The sequence below is a fragment of the Sebastes fasciatus genome, chromosome 24 (genome assembly GCF_043250625.1).
Source record: "Sebastes fasciatus isolate fSebFas1 chromosome 24, fSebFas1.pri, whole genome shotgun sequence".
In the NCBI taxonomy this organism is placed as follows: Eukaryota; Metazoa; Chordata; class Actinopteri; order Perciformes; family Sebastidae; genus Sebastes; species Sebastes fasciatus.
In genome coordinates this window covers 17,983,243-18,001,806 of record NC_133818.1, presented here as the reverse complement: position 1 = coordinate 18,001,806, position 18,564 = coordinate 17,983,243, and the positions used below count along the sequence as shown (strand labels likewise).

Here is an 18,564-nt window from a genome sequence, read left to right as displayed (position 1 = left end):
TGCCGTTACACCGGTTAGACCCAGCGCTCCACCAGACAGCTGATCTTTTGTTTTTTTCATTTGTTTTACCAGGTTCACATGTCGTCTCCATCACCCAGAAAGATAAATAAGAAAAAATTGTAAAATGTAACATCATTATAAATAAATAGAATAAGTGTTCATTAACTTGACAGCTAGAAGCACAACCTACTGAAACATTTTGAACTCAACATTTGAAACAGCTCAAGAACATCTGTGACAAAATACAACTGACATATTTATGTAATAAACACGTGGAACACTTATAAGAATATTATATTTTAAGAATAATTTATAGTGTGTATATTTGAAGAACTAAACTAGTAATCTACACTGATCTATAAAGTTAATCACATCTGGACTTACAGAGCTTTTCTGCAGTTCCTCACAGCTGGAAGCAGTCTCTGTCGTCCCTCTAGTGTTGTGTTGTACTTCTCCAGGTCCAACTCATCCAGAACCTCCTCTGACATCTGCAGCATGTAGGCCAGAGCAGAGCAGTGGATCACAGAGAGTTCCTTCTCTGATCTGTTCTCTGACTTCAGGAACTCTTGGATCTCCTGATGTACCGAGTGGTCGTTCATCTCCGTCAGACAGTGGAAGATGTTGATGCTTCTGTCAGGAGAGGTATCATAGCTGTTCATCTCCTTCAGGTTGTTGATGGCTCTCTGGATGATTTCTGGACTGTTGTCTGTCTGACCCAGCAGACCTCCTAAGAGCTTCTGGTTGGACTTCAGAGAGAGGCCATGAAGGAAGCGAACAAACAGGTCCAGGTGGCCATTTTTACTTTCAAGGGATTTCTCCATGGCTCCCATCAGGAAGTCATCCAGGGTGGAATGAACATATTCTTCTCCCAGGAAGTCCTTCAGTACCTCTGTGTTGCTGTCTGTGTAACAGTGGAACATGTAGACTGCAGCCAGAAACTCCTGAATGCTCAGGTGAACAAAGCAGTAGACTGTTTTCTGGAAGATCACACACTCTCTTTTGAAGATCTCTGTACAAACTCCTGAGTACACCGAGGCCTCTGTGACATCCAGACCACACCGCTCCAGGTCTTCTTGGTAGAACATGATGTTTACTTTCTCCAGATGTTCAAACGCCAGCCTCCCCAGCTTCAGAAGAACTTCCCTGTCAGCCTCCGTCAGCTCCTGTGGACTCGTCTCACGTCCCTCACCGTACTTCTGCTTCTTCCTCTTTGTCTGAACCAACAGGAAGTGTGAGTACATGTCAGTCAGGGTCTTGGGCAGCTCTCCTCTCTGGTCTGTAGTCAACATGTGGTCCAGAACTGTAGCAGTGATCCAGCAGAAGACTGGGATTAGACACATGATGTGGAGGCTCCTGGATGTCTTGATGTGTGAGATGATTCTGCTGGACAGCTCTTCATCACTGACTCTCCTCCTGAAGTACTCCTCCTTCTGGGCGTCAGTGAAGCCTCGTACTTCTGTTACCCTGTCAACACATGCAGGAGGGATCTGATTGGATGCTGCAGGTCGGGAAGTTATCCAGACGAGAGCTGAGGGAAGCAGATTCCCCTGGATGAGGTTTGTCAACAGCACGTTGACTGATGACTTCTGGGTGACATCAGACACAACCTTCTTGTTCTTGAAATCCAGTGAAAGTCTGCTTTCATCCAGGCCGTCAAAGATGAACAGAACTTTACAGACAGCGAGCTTCTCTGCTGTGACCTTCTGTAATGTTGGATGGAAAACATGGAGCAGCATGAGAAGACTGTACTGCTCATCTCTGATCAAGTTCAGCTCCCTGAACGAAAGCAGAACCACCAGACTGACATCTTGGTTCTCCAAGCCCTCTGCCCAGTCCAGAGTGAACTTCTGCACTGAGAAGGTTTTTCCAACGCCAGCGACGCCGTTCGTCAGAACGACTCTGATGTGTCCCTGTTGGTCAGGTAAGGCTTTAAAGATGTCCTGGCACTTGATTGGAGCGTCATGGAGGGTCTTCTTTGTGGAAGCTGTCTCAAGCTGCCTCACCTCATGTTGGGTATTAACCTCTTCACTCTGTCCCTCTGTGATGTAGAGCTCAGTGTAGATCCTGTTGAGGAGGGTTCCACTTCCTGTTTCATCAGTTCCTTCAGTCACACATTCACATCTCTTCTTCAGACTGATCTTATGTTCATCTACAACCTCCTGCAGACCTCTATCTGCTGAAAGAGAAGGACAAAAGTGAAAAATAAAGAAAATGTGACAATCTGCTTATTATGTTCATTGCCAATATTGAAGTGATCAATATAAAGTAAATAAAAAAAGCAGTAAAGGTTAAACAGTCCAGTTTTAATGGAAGCATCAGAAATGCTCCTTTCTCTCTCAGTCGGTGTACATGTTTGATTGACAGCAGAGGAGGCGGAGCCTCAGCTGTCTGTCTGCAGCTCTTCATCTAAACAGCTCACTGTGGCTGTTCCTTCCTCACTGTAATATTTAAAACTTATCCACTCATCAAATAATGTAGAATATCTTCATATCTCGTTTTGTAGACCTGTTTTTATTCAACAGCACCAATAACAAAAGCCGGGTTCCACCAAAAGTTCCTGGGACTTTTTAGTCCTACTTCTTTTAAGGAACTAAAAGGTTCCTTCAGTCCACTGTTGTCTGTGTTTCCACTACGGTCTAAAGACCTGTGAAGATTCATCAAATTAGTCCTCTGATGTAAGAAAAAGCAACATGACATGTGACGAGGGCTGTTGGTGGTCACAGCAGTAAACACACTCTGCAGTCTGCCGTTCAGTGTGTCGCCTGTTTACTCTAGAAAACACACTGAAATATAAACATTATGTTTTATCTCACTGTGAAGACATTTACTGATGAACGTTGGATGTAATGAATGAAATGCAGTGGAGGAAAGTGAAACTAAAAGCGTCCGTCTCCACAGTAAATCATGTTGAGTATTTGAGGGTTATTTATTTCTGCTTTAGAACGTTAACGCCGTGAAACAATCAGAAAATAACATTTCTTTCTCTCATTCACTACACCGTCACGCTACGTCTCTCTGTCTCTCTTCTGCTGATCGTCCTCTCGCTCGTGCTGTCTCTCTTGTTGTCTCTGTCTTTAAGGCTGGACCGCAGAGGGCCAGCAGCCCTACAACCGTAAAAGTCTGTCACTGAATGAGTGATGAAGTTACACGATTGGTCGGCCGAGTGTCGGAGTTTCCTCATTGGCCGTTGCTCTTTCAAAATGAAAAGACGGAGAACAGTCCTTTAATCACATGAGCCCGTCCAGCGCGACGCGTCAGCTCACTAAACTGTCAAGCTGTCAAACTAGGAGATCTAGTTCTGAACTGAAACCAGATTCAGCAGAGGCATCGCCTATATCTCACTTCAAATGTTTTCAGAAGTAGATTTTGGTGGATTGTTTAGACGGAATAACAAAAAGTTTACGAGCAGGCCGCCATGTTGTTTCCTGTTTGAAACGGCGAGCAGAAAACCAGGAACCAATCAGGTGCATTCCACGTCACCGCTTGACCCGTAGACATAAATACATAGACGCCGCATTGACCTCTGGACCGTACGTCAACGTTGGCGTATGTATATATGTCTATGGCTTGAACGGCCAGTTGAGTGGAGCAGGGCGTCCTCTAGTGTCCTCTCAGGACCTGGTGAGACTTTTATGACTTTTTATGTATTAAAACAACAAGTCATGTTTTCAGACATGGAGACGTCAGACAGATGTAGAGTCTTACTTTGTACAGTGCTGGTCTGACCGGCTGGCTGCAGTCCAGCTCTGGTTCTGGATCTTTGTCCACACTGGGGACAGGAGGAGTCTCCTGACGACGCAGACTGGTCCCAGTATGAGGTGATGCACTGTCTGCAGAACCAGTGTCCACAGCTGGTAGAGACTGGATCCTTCAGGACGTCCTGACACAAAGCACAGCAGGACAGCTGCTCCTCCACAGAGACATCACTCCTCTTCCTCTTCCTGTGAAGACATGTCTTTATAACTAAAAGGCTTTGTTGATTGGCCGACACTGTCTCAAAGCTCAGATGGTCACAGGGAACAGTTAAAGTGTTGTTAATTTCCTGTTTGGACTCAGCATTCAGTCTGTGATGACAGTGTTCCTTTATTTCAACTCTCCTGCTTTCATAAACACTAATGAGCTGAATTTTACTATCTGCTGTCTTATTAACCTCTTAACAATCCGACGGACGATATTCTGTCTTTCAGAGGTTGTAGCGACTCAGTTTTAAAGCTAGAGTGAAGATACTGGTAACATATGAAACTATACAAATCCTAAAGAATCCATCGTTACCAACCATGTCATGCTAGCTTGTCTGGAAGAACGCTCTGACCTCCAGATCAGAGAATGTAAATGGGGATGTTCTAAAGCCTGAAAACAGAGCCATGAGGAGGAGCAGAAGTCTAGTTATCTCTCAGAACACTTGAATTACAATATGCTGAAAGGTTATTATGGGATTTTTGCCAAAAATATACTGCCTACTGCAGCTTTAACAGTCTCACGGTCACTTTGGGCAGCTCAGCTTGAGTTAGTTAGGTTTGAACTGAGGTTAGAAGTGGTCTAAATAGTGTGGTAGACCAGCAGTCTAAGACACACAGTATGTAACAGTGGTATCTCTGGCTCTAATCCAGATGTTTAGTTATGTTTATGTCATTCTGTTTTCTGTCACTTTCTACAGTCAACTATCAAATGAAGGCATGAATGAATTCAAATATTCTAAAAAGAGAAGTGGTCCAAATTTACATTACTGCCCCTTTTTATATGAGCAGATAACTTTAACATCACTACTGCCCAGGGAGGTTTGTTCTTGACCTTAAGGAACAACATATGGTGGAGAAAATCTAAGGTCAAAGGTCCACTTACTAATGATCCAAAACGTTCAACTGGAAGCTCTGAATCTTTAGTAAGTGAGCTTAAACTCCCTTCACCATATTTTACATCAGTAGTTAGTTAAAGAACAAACTCAAACCGTCAACACGCGTTAGTTTGGATCAGAAAGTCACACAATAACACAAACTAACTAACCGATAGAAGCAGCAGTAGAGCAGCAACTCCTGTGTTCTGAGAGGGAAAATGACTGGTTTTGCGAATGGAGTCTGGTGGCTTTGAAGACTGTTATATCGCTCTCTTCAAAGCCACCAGACTCCATTCACAAAAGCAGTCATTTGACTTCCCAGAACACGGGAGTATACGTACAACCCCACTTCAAAGAAGCTGTCATAACAGCTGATTTTAGGAGAAGTCAAACCAACACAGTATTTTGAGGACAAATGTGAGAAAATGAATTACACATCTGAAGCACATTCTTTCACATTTTGAATAGTTGTAAATCTTTACAGCGACTTCAACGTTCAGGCAGAAATATGAATATTTTCTTGAAGTGTAAATTGTGAAATGGAGGTTCTCAGGTGTTTTGTTACAGAAATACAATCAGTAGTTTGTGGCTATAAAACCCAGACTAAGATCCATCTTAGTTTGAAACAGTATCTGCACTAATAGTTCTGCATCAGGAATATAAATCTGTTAGCAGAACATTTAGTCTTCATCCTCAATGCATCATCATCCATCAGGTCAGTGCACAGTAGAAACAGTCTCTTACTTTGTGTCTGAGGGTCCAGGTTCATTACTGAAGAATGGAGGATTCCCTATGGACCAGTCACTCTTCATAGACAGACAGCTGGGTACTGGAGACTCTGCTCTCTGTCTGTACTGAACTCTGCAAACACCAAGATGATTTTATTATCACATGAATCCTTGATAAATTCTCTGATGACAAAGACATTTCAGTAGCTCTAAACCCACAAACTACTGCTACTGTCAATAATGTGGTTTAAAGTTTGTATTAGTCCTCTTAGATTACAGCTGTTCGAATGACTGACAGCTGTCACAGATACGAAGAGGAAGAATGCACTAATTCATTCTCTTTGTGTCACCTTTGTGTGTTAAACTTCACTTAGTAAATACATTTTAGTAGAAATTTAATATACAAACACACAATCAACTAAATCATGGCATTGGCATGGCATCACTTTGTTTTCATATCATTCTGTATCTTCCCAGTGGTGTTCCTGATGTATTCAAATCTGAACTCTACGTACAAATGTTTTAGCATCAAAATGTTGTTTTCCCTTCAAACCCTTCTAAAAACTTTCTCCCACGTGACCTGACGTAGGTTTCTACATGATGACACTGCTACATGTACAGTATATATACGTCCTTATAGTCAGTGTATTAATACAGTGTATATACATCCTTATAATCAGTGTATTAATACAGTATATATACATCCTTATAGTCAGTGTATTAATACAGTATATATACATCCTTATAGTCAGTGTATTAATACAGTATATATACATCATTATAGTCAGTGTATTAATACAGTAACTTAGATGGCGGTCAGCGTGCTCCCAGTCAGGAGAAGCAGACAGGAAAACCATCAGGAAGCTAAGTGATGTACTGCTGTGGACGCCACGTTAGTTCAGATCAGAAAGTCACACAATAACACAAACTAACTAACTGATGGATGCAGCAGTAGACCAGCAACTCCTGTGTTCTGAGAGGGAAAATGACTGGTTTTGTGAATGGAGTCTGGTGGCTTTGAAGACAGTCATATAACGGCTTCAGTTCCCGTCAGAAAGGGCTGTCTGATGGAGAGGTAAAGCAGAGAAAATATTCTAAATATAGCGTACACCTAAATGAATATTTTTTATTTTTAGGTGGCTAAAATATGTTTTTCTGCTGCTCCCGTCCACAGCTGCTTTACCTCTCCATCAGACAGCCCTTTCTGACGGGAACTGAAGCTGTTATATCGCTCTCTTCAAACCCACCAGACTCCATTCACAAAAGCAGTCATTTGACTTCCCAGAACACGGGAGTATACGTACAACCCCACTTCAAAGAAGCTGTCATAACAGCTGATTTTAGGAGTCTAACCAACATATTATTTTGAGGACAAATGTGAGAAAATGAATTACACATCTGAAGCACATTCTTTCACATTTTGAATAGTTGTAAATCTTTACAGTGACTTCAACGTTCAGGCAGAAATATGAATATTTTCTTGACGTGTAAATTGTTAAATGGAGGTTCTCAGGTGTTTTGTTACAGAAATACAATCAGTAGTTTGTGGCTCTAAAACCCAGACTAAGATCCATCTTAGTTTGAAACAGTATCTGCACTAATAGTTCTGCATCAGGAATATAAATCTGTTAGCAGAACATTTAGTCTTCATCCTCAATGCATCATCATCCATCAGGTCAGTGCACAGTAGAAACAGTGTCTTACTTTGTGTCTGAGGGTCCAGGTTCATTACTGAAGACTGGAGGATTCAACATGGACCGGTCACTCTTCATAGACAGACAGCTGGGTACTGGAGACTCTGCTCTCTGTCTGAACTGAACTCTGCAAACACCAAGATGATTTGATTCACATCACATGAATCCTTGATAAACTCTCTTTTGTAGGTCATTAAGGTAAAACTACTGCTACTGTCAACAATAACGAGGTTTAACAGTTTGTAGCCGTTCTGTTAGACTAGATTTTCTAGCTGACTGACAGCTGTCACTGATATTAAGAGGAAGAGATTATTTGATGAAGTCTGTTAAATTGTAGTTGGCAAATACATTAGTGTAGAAATGTGAATCTACAAACACAAAATCAACAGAAAACATGGTATTGTCAGAGGAAACTAAAAATGAGTCCTATAAATGAGTTAGTAGCAGCTCTCTTACTTTGACTCTGAGGGTCCAGGTTCATTACTGAACCATGGAGGATCACCTTTAGACCGGTCACTCTTCATAGACAGACAGCCAGAGACTGGAGACTCTGCTCTGTCCTCCTCTTCCTCCACACAGTCAATCATCTTCTGATCTGAAGTCAGTCTAAGAGGTGAAACAGGAACACTGACTGTGAACATGTATATCATAGGTCAGAGAAACAGACGACAGACGGAGAAAGGGAGAGAAAAAGACGAGTGAGACGGAGAAAGGGAGAGAAAAAGACGAGTGAGACGGAGAAAGGGAGAGAGAAAGACGAGTGAGACGGAGAAAGGGAGAGAAAAAGACGAGTGAGACGGAGAAAGGGAGAGAGAAAGACGAGTGAGACGGAGAAAGGGAGAGAAAAAGACGAGTGAGACGGAGAAAGGGAGAGAGAAAGACGAGTGAGACGGAGAAAGGGAGAGAAAAAGACAAGTGAGACGGAGAAAGGGAGAGAAAAAGACGAGTGAGACGGAGAAAGTTGAGAAAAAGACGAGTGAGACGGAGAAAGGGAGAGAAAAAGACGAGTGAGACGGAGAAAGTTGAGAAAAAAGACAAGTGAGACGGAGAAAGGGAGAGAAACAGATGACAGACGGAGAAAGGGAGAGAAAAAGACGAGTGAGACGGAGAAAGGGAGAGAAAAAGACGAGTCCATGGCGCCGTAGAGACAGGGCGACATGCCAGGAGCTCCGTACATGTTAAGGTTATTTTAGTGTTTTTTTTAAAGATTAATTTTTATTATTAGGCCAGTTTTGTTATTTTGTTAAGTTTTGCTAGTTTTATGTCTCGTGATAGTTTCAGGCTCTATAGTATCAGTTAAGTAAAGCAACTTCAAAGAATGGACGACGGCGACAATAACAACAACAATAACAAAGCCCCCAGGATCAGTTACAACAGAGAGACTCTTCTGAACATCAGAGAGAGGAGCATTCACCACAGCCGGGACCTTCTCACTCCGGATCTAACTCTCTTTCCTGAACTGAGGAGGACAGACAGGCGAGCCGGGGTCCGACCGAAGTCCGGGTCCCAACAGAGAAGGAGAGGCCGGCGAGCCGGGGTCCTGGTTCGACTGAGACGGCGCGCTCATCGCCCCCCACTCCCCACTATGTTACTGGCAAATGTGCAGTCGCTCGACAACAAACTGTGCGAGCTGCGGGCGCGGATATGTTTCCAGCCGGACATCAGAAACTGTAACATTATCTGCCTCACGGAGACCTGGCTATCAGCTGAGGTACCGGACCACGCCATCGAGCCCCCGGGTTTCACCGTCCATCGGACGGACAGAGACCAGGAGCTCTCCGGGAAAACAAGGGGCGGAGGGGTATGTCTGATGGTTAACCGGACTTGGTGTGTCCAACAGAACATCAGGACCATCGGCACCTTCTGCTCCCCTGACTTGGAGTACCTCATGCTGCAGTGTCGGCCTTTTTGGCTCCCAAGGGAGTTTACGTCGGTTACCATCGCCGGTGTTTATATCAGAGCGCTCCGGGAGTTACACAGGGCAGTTAACGTGCAGGAGACCGCGCACCCGAGGACCGCACTCATTGTTGCGGGGGACTTCAACCGGGCCAATCTGAAGAACATTTCCCCAAAACTGTACCAACACATTCACTTCAACACACGGGGGGACAACACACTGGACCACTGCTACACACCCTTCCGCAACGGCTATAAAGCCCTCCTCCGCCCACCTTTCGGCAAATCGGATCACTCCTCCATCCTCCTTCTCCCCGCCTATAGGCAGAGACTGAAACGTGAAGCCCCCGCCTACAGGACCGTTCACTGTTGGTCAGACCAATCAGACGCCATCCTTCAGGATTGTTTTGATCACGTGGACTGGGAGATGTTCAGGACTGCAAACGACAGCATCAGTGGCTTCACAGACACAGTCACCAGCTTCATCAGGACATGCACGGAGGAAGTAGTCCCCACAAAAACCATAAAGACAAAGACAAATCAAAAGCCCTGGATAAACTGTGATGTCCGTGCAGCCCTCAATGCACGGAACACAGCCTTTACCTCAGGCTCACCAGACGACTACAAACATTCACGTTACTCTTTAAGGACAGTAATCAAACAGGCAAAGAGAGACTACAGACAACGGGTGGAGTCCAAACTCACTTCCAACAACCCAAGGCACTTGTGGCAAGCACTCCAAACCATGACAGACTTTAAAGGACCCAGACAACAGATCACAGACACAGCACCCAACCTCCCAGACAAACTCAATCATTTTTATGCCAGGTTTGACTCCTCTGTCAGACCCTGTGTCATGTCCTGCCCCACCCCCACCCCTGCAGACAATCAGAACCCCCCCTTACAACCACTACCATCCAACACTGACAACCCCCTTCCCTCTACCCCCACCTCAGCTGAAAACCTGGATTGCCCACCACCTCCACACCCCTCCCCCATGACTGTTACAGAACAGGACCGTCCCCTCTCTATCACAGAGGCTGATGTTCGCCGGACCCTCCTGCGTATCAACCCACGCAAAGCGGCCGGACCAGACGGCATTCCTGGACGCGTCCTGAAGTCCTGCGCACACCAGTTGGCGGGGGTTTTCACAACAATTTTCAACCTGTCACTATCTCTCCGGACTGTCCCCACCTGCTTCAAATCCACCACCATCATCCCCATCCCCAAACAACAAAAAGTAACCAGCTTAAACGACTGGCGCCCCATAGCCCTCACCCCCATAATCAGCAAGTGTTTTGAGAAACTGGTTAAATCCCTAATCTGCCCCATGCTTCCCCCCACACTCGACCCCATACCGCCCAAACAGAGGCACAGAGGACGCCATCGCCCATGTACTACACACCGCCCTCTCCCACCTGGAAGGAAGGGACACCTATGTGAGGATGCTGTTCGTGGATTACAGCTCAGCGTTCAACACCATAGTGCCCTCCAGGCTCGTCAGTAAGCTCAAGGATCTGGGCCTGAACACACCACTGTGTGACTGGATCCTGGACTTTCTGACGGGACGCCCCCAGGTGGTGAGAATCAACAACCTCACCTCGACTTCACTGACTCTAAGCACAGGAGCGCCTCAGGGCTGTGTTCTCAGCCCCCTCCTGTACTCCCTCTACACCCACGACTGTGTGGCAACAAGAGCTTCAAACACCATCGTGAAGTTTGCGGACGACACAGCAGTTGTGGGGTTGATCTCCCATGGCGACGAGATGGCTTACAGGGAGGAGGTGACCACCCTGGAACAGTGGTGTCAGAACAACCACCTCTCCCTGAACATCTCAAAGACCAAGGAGGTCATCGTGGATTACAGGAGGGGGGGTTGCACTCACCCCCCAGTCACCATCAACGGCACAGCGGTAGAGAGGGTGGACACCTTTAAATAAATGGGTGTCAACATCCATAAGGACTTGACATGGGCCACCCACACCACCGCTGTAGTCAGGAAGACCCAGCAGAGACTGTACGCTCTGAGGCGACTCAAGACTTTCAGACTGAAACCGCAAATCCTCAGGGACTTCTACCGGGGCACCATAGAGAGCCTCCTGACAGGCTGCTTCACCACCTGGTTCGGCAGCTGCACCAACGTGGACCGTAAGGCGCTGGAAAGGGTGGTGCGCTCGGCCCAACACATCACCGGGTGCGAGCTGCCCAGCCTGCAGGAGCTTTACACCCAGCGGTGCCTCAGGAAGTCCCTGAGGGTCATTAAGGACACGACACACCCCCACAACAGCCTGTTCTCCCTCCTGCCCTCTGGTAGAAGATACAGGACCCCCAGGACTCTCACCAGCAGACTGAGGAACAGTTTTTTCCCCCAGGCCATCAGACTTTTAAATCTATAATTAATTTGACACATTCTTACACAAAAATATTTCTTATACTGTATATATTGTTAATACATATGTTCTTAATATGCCCTTGTATAAAGTATTTCCTTTTATAATTGTAATGTAAATGTAATATAATTTATTATTTAATGGAGCTTCCTAGCGAAAAGTATTTCACACGTTTGTACCTGTACAACCGGCGTGACAATAAACATCTTGAATCTTGAATCTTGAAAAAAGACGAGTGAGACGGAGAAAGGGAGAGAAAAAGACGAGTGAGACGGAGAAAGGGAGAGAAACAGACGAGTGAGGCGGAGAAAGTTGAGAAAAAAGACAAGTGAGACGGAGAAAGGGAGAGAAACAGACGAGTGAGACGGAGAAAGGGAGAGAAAAGGACGAGTGAGACGGAGAAAGGGAGAGAAAAAGACGAGTGAGACGGAGAAAGGGAGAGAAAAAGACGACTGAGACGGAGAAAGGGAGAGAAAGGGACGAGTGAGACGGAGAAAGGGAGAGAAAAAGACAAGTGAGACGGAGAAAGGGAGAGAAAAAGACAAGTGAGATGGAGAAAGGGAGAGAAAAGGACGAGTGAGACGGGGAAAGGGAGAGAAAAAGACAAGTGAGATGGAGAAAGGGAGAGAAAAATAAGGAACTAATGGCGCTCTCCAAAAAAAGAAAAGTGGACAGCGAAAATAGAGCATTTAATCCGGAATGGACAGACTCATTTCTGTTCATACTTCCCACTTGGAGCACTAAACCAGTGTGTCTCAGAAACCGTGGCACTTATTAAAAGTGCCAATGTGAAACGCCATTATGAGACAAAACAAACACCCACTGAAATCTGAAGTGAGATCACAGAAAAGAAGTAGTCTCAGAGCCCAATAAGACCAGTCCACCAGGATCCACAGCCACACATTCACTGCCCAACAACGTGCTCATGAGTGTTCCCTCAGAGTTGCTCGGATTTTGGGTCAACACAAAAAAACACTTACTGATGGAGGGGTTGTCAAAGAATGCATGAGTGCAGTTGTAAAGAAGATTTCATATCCTTTCATGTATTATCCACCTCAGTTTATGTTGCTTGAATATCTATGCCTTGGTTTATATCATTACCTATCTTTTTGCTAAGTCCCGCCTACGGCGCATTTCTATTGGCTGAGTAGCCTGTCAATCAATCCTCCGTAGCAGAGGTAAATCGTCTCCTTTTTCTGTTGCTCCAGAGAGTTGCGTGTCAAGTGAGCTGTTACAGTAGTTGAGCTACGTAATTAGTATGGCACAGTTTGGACATTTTGGACAGTGAGAGCCTGTGTGCGTCCATTGAGAAGTAAGTTTCCTTTCTCTGTTTGGGTATATGTCTTAAGTTGCCAAATAAGGGATGCATAATTGTTAGCCATGCTCGTTAGCAGAGTTAGCTCTGTATCGACGGTGTTTATGTTTCATGCAATGTGTAGCGATGCTGTATGTACTGTTATGGAGTGAAATGGTGATGTTTAGAAGCCTAATATAGCCATGTGTTCATAAGAGATAGTGCATATTATTGAATGTTATTTTATTAGCTATAAAGTTGTTTATCCTGTTAATTGATAGCACTGTGTAAGAGTATTAAGGATTACAGTTTATTATTATTATATATATGTTAGTAATGTTAGTTATATGGTGAAATTATATACATAATTCTGTATTCTGTGGAGTAGTGCTTCAGTGTTGTGTGTAATGCTTCACATATAATTGATATTCATTTAAGTCTTTATTTCTTTGGTTACAGAACCACACACACACCCAAAAGGACACTATACTTCCTGTCTGAAGTGTATATGTGCACAGTGCGTGAAGTTTATAATAAAGTCCACTGAAGACAAATCCATCTCAAGAGCATTTTTACTGATGTCCCACGGTGATTACCCTATCCTCCCAGCAAAGTAATAGTCAAGAGCAGATTGCCTTGTCCGATTTAACAGCAGTAGCTGAAACACTACTTGAGAGGGAAAACAAAAACAAGAGCTTTGTGATCAAATAAAGCAAATACCCATGTCAGCATCATCTGCTGCAAAGAAAAGTGAAATATGAACTCAGGACGTGCTAACCCAGCTAGATGAAGCCATGCATAAGGCACCATGTGTAGGCTTAGCTGTGGATGAGTCCACTGACATGTGTGACAATGCTCAGCTGTTAGTGTATGTCAGGTTTTTCAACACAGACCAGAAAGCATTCTGTGAAGACCTGTTAGGTGTCACTCCCCTTCAGACCAGTACAAGAGGAGAAGACATCTACCTGGCCATTAAGGAGATGTTAAAGAGAGGAATAGAGCCAAAACAAGTGGTTTCAATAACCACAGATGGAGCCCCTGCTATTATAGGGAGAGAGAAAGGAGCTGTAGCAAGACTGAAAGAGGACAATCCTGAGCTCATAGCTTACCATTGCATCATTCATCAATCTGTCCTCTGTGCCTCCCTGTCAGATGAGCATGCTGAGGTGATGAATACAATGATGAAAATGATCAATTTTCTCAGGGCATCCTCTTCCTACCAGCATCGCATGCTTAGGGAATTCCTCAGAGAAGTTGATGCCAATGCTGATGATCTTTTGCTGCACAACAGTGTGAGATGGCTCAGCAAAGGCAGGGTGTTAGCGCGCTTTTGGTCCATCAGGAGGGAAGTAGCATCTTTTTTTGGCAGAGCTAAGAAGTCAGAAGGCAACCCAGTTTTCTCTCTTTTAGAAAATGAGAAACAGATGGATAATGTGGCCTTTTTGGTTGATATCACTTCACATCTGAAGGAACTGAATTTGAGGCTACAGGGCAAGGACAATTCAATTTGTGAACTGATGACAGCTGTCCGCTCCTTTCAGAAGAAACTCGGGGTGTTCAAGGAAGACCTGCAGGGAGACTGTGCACACATCCCAGCAGTGCAGGAACAGGAACAGGTTCAGGGACGGAGAGATGTGTCTTCTTTTGTTGACTTTATTGATAAGCTGATTGTAAACTTCAGCAACCGTTTTGACAGCTTCAGCTTCAGACAGCAGCTCACCATGTTCATTCAGAACCCTTTTCTCATCACAGATGTCTGGGGGTTCTCAAAGGAAGTCACACAGCACTTTAAATGGGTAAATGCTGGGCCTCTCCAGATGCAATTGGTTGATCTCCAAGCAGATGTGGCCCTGAAAGAGCAGTTTGTAAGAACTGACCCTTCCACTTTCTGGCTCCACATGGTCCCTGAGACAGCTTTCCCAGGTCTGAGGAAAGTAGCCCTGTACATCTTGACCATGTTTGGCTCCACATACAACTGCGAGGCAGCTTTCTCCACAATGAACATAATCAAAACTAAATATTGTTCCAGGCTCACCAATGAGCACCTCCACATATGTATGAGAATGGCCCTGACTCCATTCAAGCCCAGGTTTAAAATCCTGGCAGGACAAGCTAGAGCTCAATTCTCTCACTGAGCAAAAAACGTGGGGGAGTGGGATATAAGAGGGGAAGAAAGTGATACTCTAAAACTGTTCAATTGTTGAGATTGTAAAGATTGTTGAGACTGTAAAATTGGTTGAGACTGTTGAGTCAAGATGTGAAACAGAAAAGGGGAAATTCAAGCTTTTCCTCCCTTTATTTAATTTTTCTGAAGTTAAGCACTTTATTTGAACATGCACAATTTTCACATTTTATTTACTTTCTCTTATTTTGAAATGCAGCCCTACTTTTATTTAGTTAATGAGAGAACATTATACATATCTTCAGTCATACGTATATATTCAGTTCTATGTTACGTGATAATAAACATTGTCAAAAAGTTTTTGAGTCGTACTGAATTCATTTGATTTGACAGTCAGATATTGCTTACATGCAGATGTTGATACAACTACTAGGCTACTTAAATATATATCACACTAAATAGTTAGACATTATGATCTTCCGGACCTTTGCTTCAAGAAATTTTCTCTAACTGGACCTCTTTAAATTTTAGTTGAATACCCCTGATGTACAGGAAACAAGTTTGCACAAGAGTCACAGACTGAGAGAACAGGAAGTAACACACATCCTCTCTCTCTATCTCACACACACACACACACACACACACACACACACACACACACACAGTATACAGTATAATAAAAGCAGCCAGCACTCCACCTGGTCAGTTCTCTTTAACTCTGCTTGTTTTCTTGGCTTACAGCAGGTTTAATGAGGATTATTCAGCCAGTCACGACTTTGTGTTCACAGAAGAATCAAACTGTTGAGTTCATTCTAACATTTCTCTCCTCTACAGTCCACAGGGAGGAAACTGACTCCGAGACTTTAACAGTGAAATAATCAAATGTTGGATTAACACTCACCCTGCTTCAGTCTTCAGTTGTCACCTCTCTGTGCCGTTAACACAAAATGGAGTCTGAACTCTTTCACTTTCAGCGTTCCCTCCCTGTTCTCATCAAGGCCTATAGAAAGGAGGCTGGGTCACCTGTCTTCAAAGCGTCATATCTTTGGGGGTGTAACACATGCGCAGTAACATCTGGCCTGCACTCGCCGAAATTGGCTTGAACAGGTTGAATTAAAAATGAGTTTAGTTAAATACTAATGTGCTTTTATAGTTTGTTTTTTTTCAAAATTATATGATTAAGATTTTTCTGAACATCTGGAAGGAAAAATATAATTTCTGTTGCACCATAAAAACATTTCTGAGTTGCAAGTCTTTTTCATGATCTAAACATAGTAGCCAGAAATGACACATCTTCCTTGCTCAATTAGTACAACAAGAACCTACATTTTGAAATGTATTATATTATTATCTTATTAGTTATATTTGTAATTGCAAATCCTGAACAAACTGGCCACTAGTGTAAAATATGAATATTACAACCTGTACTGATCACAGTCTCTACAGATATGTAGTCCTGTCACAGAGGAAAGTGAACCAACACACATTAGATTTAACATTTGTTCAATGTGATTTTCTTGATAAACCACTTTCTACTGTCTGTATTCACATCAGTGTGACTGATATGAGGTCAACTATTCACACCATGAAGCAACTGCTCCAAGTATCAATCTGAATTATGATTATCAGCTGAAGAAACACCTCACTGATATTCATTATTAACATTATACAGGACAACCTGACATTTATTGATCAGAGTCAAAGTGTTACAACTAAATCTACCATTAAAGTTGAACACAGACTGAGCTGTCTCACCTTAAACAAGCTGATTACTTTAAACACGGAATATCTTTGATTTATGAAGTAAACCACTAATGTAATATCATATGAATGACAGCTAAAATCATCCTTTTTTTGTTACACACTACCTCAGGTTACTTACAAAGCAAGTTTGTGATTATTAATAAAAACGTATTGAGTTGACAACTGTGCAGTGTTGGAGGAAGTATTCAGATCCTAAATAAATGTACTAATACCACACCGTAAAAATTCTCTGTTACAAGTAAAAGTCTTGCATTGAAAATGTTACTTTAGTAAAAGTATGTAAGTATAAACAGGAAAATGTACTTTAAGTATCAAGAGAAAGATGTGACATATTATATCATTAGATAGATTTATATATAATAAAATAATTAAAAAGGAAAAGCAGCAAATCGTCACATTTGAGAAGCTGGAACCATGAAATGATTTTGTTTAAAAAATGACAATCAGAAATAGTTGACAATTAATTTCAGTCAATCGATTAATAAGTTAATCGACTCATAGTTTCAGCTGTACATTTCCATATGTTTGTAAAGTAACTAGTAACTAAAGCTGTCAGATAAATGTAAAGCGTAAATGCAGATAAATGGAGTAAAAGGTACAACTTGTACCTCTGAAATGTACTGGAGTAGAAGTATAAAGTGGCATGAAAGGAAAATACTCAAGTACTTCAAATCTGTGAAGTAGTTGAGTAAATGTACTTTCTAACACTGTAACTGTGTAACGTTAGACCATCAAATCAGCAGAGTGTTTGGTTTAATCCTGTATTCTCAGACGGGTAATGACCATCTCTCTCCGTATTCCTCTACCACTGCTGCTGTACTAGACGTTAGTAACCACTAGATGGCAGTCATGTTTCAGTACTTCTTCACAATGTCAACATGTTCTCCTTTAAACACATATCTCACCACTCAATGTCAACATGTTCCATTGAACACGTGTGTTTAAATGACTCAAATTGGTGAAGAAGAGACTAAAAAAGCAGTGAAGTTAAATGAAGAACTCCAATCTGTTGTGTCCATGGCCCTTATATGTTCAATCAGTGTGTGTGAACACGAGCTGAAGGATGGATGGACCCACAGAATGGTGCTTTTCTTTCTCTTTATTCTATTGTAGTGTTCTCGGTTGTGAAACAGAAAATGTTCCCATATACTCAGAACGTTGCTCTGGGTGCTCTCAGAGTCATCTAGAACATCTCTCCCATTCATTGTCTATGGAGCAGCTCCACACTTTATACCCTCTGACATCACCAGTTGGAGTTTTAGCGCTCCAGTTCATGTTTACTAGTATTTGTGGACTGTCTTAGACCACAGGAATAACAGGGATGACTTTAGAAGATATAGGCCCTTTAAGGTGCAGTATCTGAGGCTGCAGAGTCGATGACATCCAGCAGTCAGCTCAGGGCTCACACACCAACGAGACACCCATGTTTAAAACAAAGGAGACGTCAGCTGCCTTTTGTCCCACATTCTGTTAAATACAGAAATATGGAGTCATTTAATAAGCTGCGTGATGCATCATTTAGCACACATTTCTATGTCAATATGCTTGTTTTCATGTTTATATTAACACCGACTGAGCCACTGCAGATATTTCATTCCTTTTTCCTCATTAATGTGCTAATTAATGCAAAATCTGTTCAGATCATCTATACAGGGGGAGCCAGTTATGAATCATGTATTAAATATGACTTTTTTACAACAATGTATACTCACACAGGCAGTCTGTCTTACTCAGCGTCACAGATGGGCTCCATCACACTGTAGCACGGTACGGTTCATATTCCAATAGACTCTGAGATTACACAGGTGTCACTGCTTTATCTCCACCTTTAGCTCAATGGTG

The 18,564-nt window shown here is 43.1% G+C and overlaps 1 protein-coding gene across 4 annotated transcripts in view; it reads right to left on the bottom strand.

Moving 5' to 3' along the window:
- LOC141763219 (NLR family CARD domain-containing protein 3-like) overlaps positions 1-18,564 on the bottom strand; it is a 129,376-nt gene that overhangs the window by 89,695 nt on the left and 21,117 nt on the right. The window contains exons 4-8 of one of the 4 annotated variants that reach the window (XM_074627706.1): positions 7,713-7,862; positions 7,267-7,383; positions 5,579-5,695; positions 3,706-3,941; positions 385-2,176 (exon numbers count right to left, since the gene is read on the bottom strand). In XM_074627706.1, coding sequence (XP_074483807.1) covers positions 385-2,176; positions 3,706-3,941; positions 5,579-5,695; positions 7,267-7,383; positions 7,713-7,862 — 2,412 coding nt within the window. Of the gene's footprint in view, positions 1-380; positions 2,177-3,705; positions 3,942-5,578; positions 5,696-7,266; positions 7,384-7,712; positions 7,863-18,564 lie in introns of those variants that run through there. The other 3 variants (XM_074627708.1, XM_074627709.1, XM_074627707.1) reach the window with 3 other exon arrangements.